At 39.5% G+C, this 569-nt stretch overlaps 1 protein-coding gene across 1 annotated transcript in view; it reads right to left on the bottom strand.

The window, feature by feature from the left end:
- Positions 1–569, bottom strand: part of LOC137652562 (flagellar attachment zone protein 1-like) — a 1,788-nt gene continuing 1,219 nt past the window's right edge. The window contains exon 1 of the mRNA XM_068386070.1: positions 1–569. This exon is cut by the window's right edge and continues 1,219 nt beyond it. Within this exon, the coding sequence (XP_068242171.1) occupies positions 1–569 (569 nt within the window).

Genomic DNA, 569 nt, shown 5'->3' with positions numbered 1-569 from the left:
TTAATTATTTTGGATAATTTCCTCTTGAGTTGGGTCGTTATGAACCTTATTTTCGGCAGTTTCCAAAACCGGGACCACTATTGAACCAAGGGGGGCCCAAGAGAGCTGGTTCCGTTTTAGTTTCTTCTTCTTTGGTTTCTTTACCAAAAGTTTCCTTGTAGGTCCTTCTCCTTCTTGTTTTTCTTCCTTCACAACGACTACTTTATCATCAGCATCTGCTGCATTTCCACACGTTTCAACCTCACCCATTCTTTTAACGTGTTCCAATTCTCTCTTCTGAAGTTCCTTCTTCAGTGAAGAGATGACGTCCTTCGCTGCTGACAATTCTTTCTTCATTTGATCTTCTAAGTTGGTCATTCGAACGATTTTACCGTTCAAATTTTTTTCTCGTTTATTTTTGTTCTCCAGTTGTTCTCGAAGACCTTTGTTCTTCTTTGTAATTGTGAATACTGCCTCCTTTAGCTCATTATTTTGTAGTAGAGCTTTAGAAATCTCCTCCTGCAGCTCTTCTATTAGACTTTGGTGTCCTTGACTTTTTTTGTGATCATCAGCACGAGCCTGCATCAGCT

This window comes from Palaemon carinicauda, chromosome 1, assembly GCF_036898095.1.
Source record: "Palaemon carinicauda isolate YSFRI2023 chromosome 1, ASM3689809v2, whole genome shotgun sequence".
Classification (NCBI taxonomy): domain Eukaryota; kingdom Metazoa; phylum Arthropoda; class Malacostraca; order Decapoda; family Palaemonidae; genus Palaemon; species Palaemon carinicauda.
The sequence above is the reverse complement of the archived record's forward strand: the minus strand, read 5'-3'. Positions and strand labels throughout refer to the sequence as shown.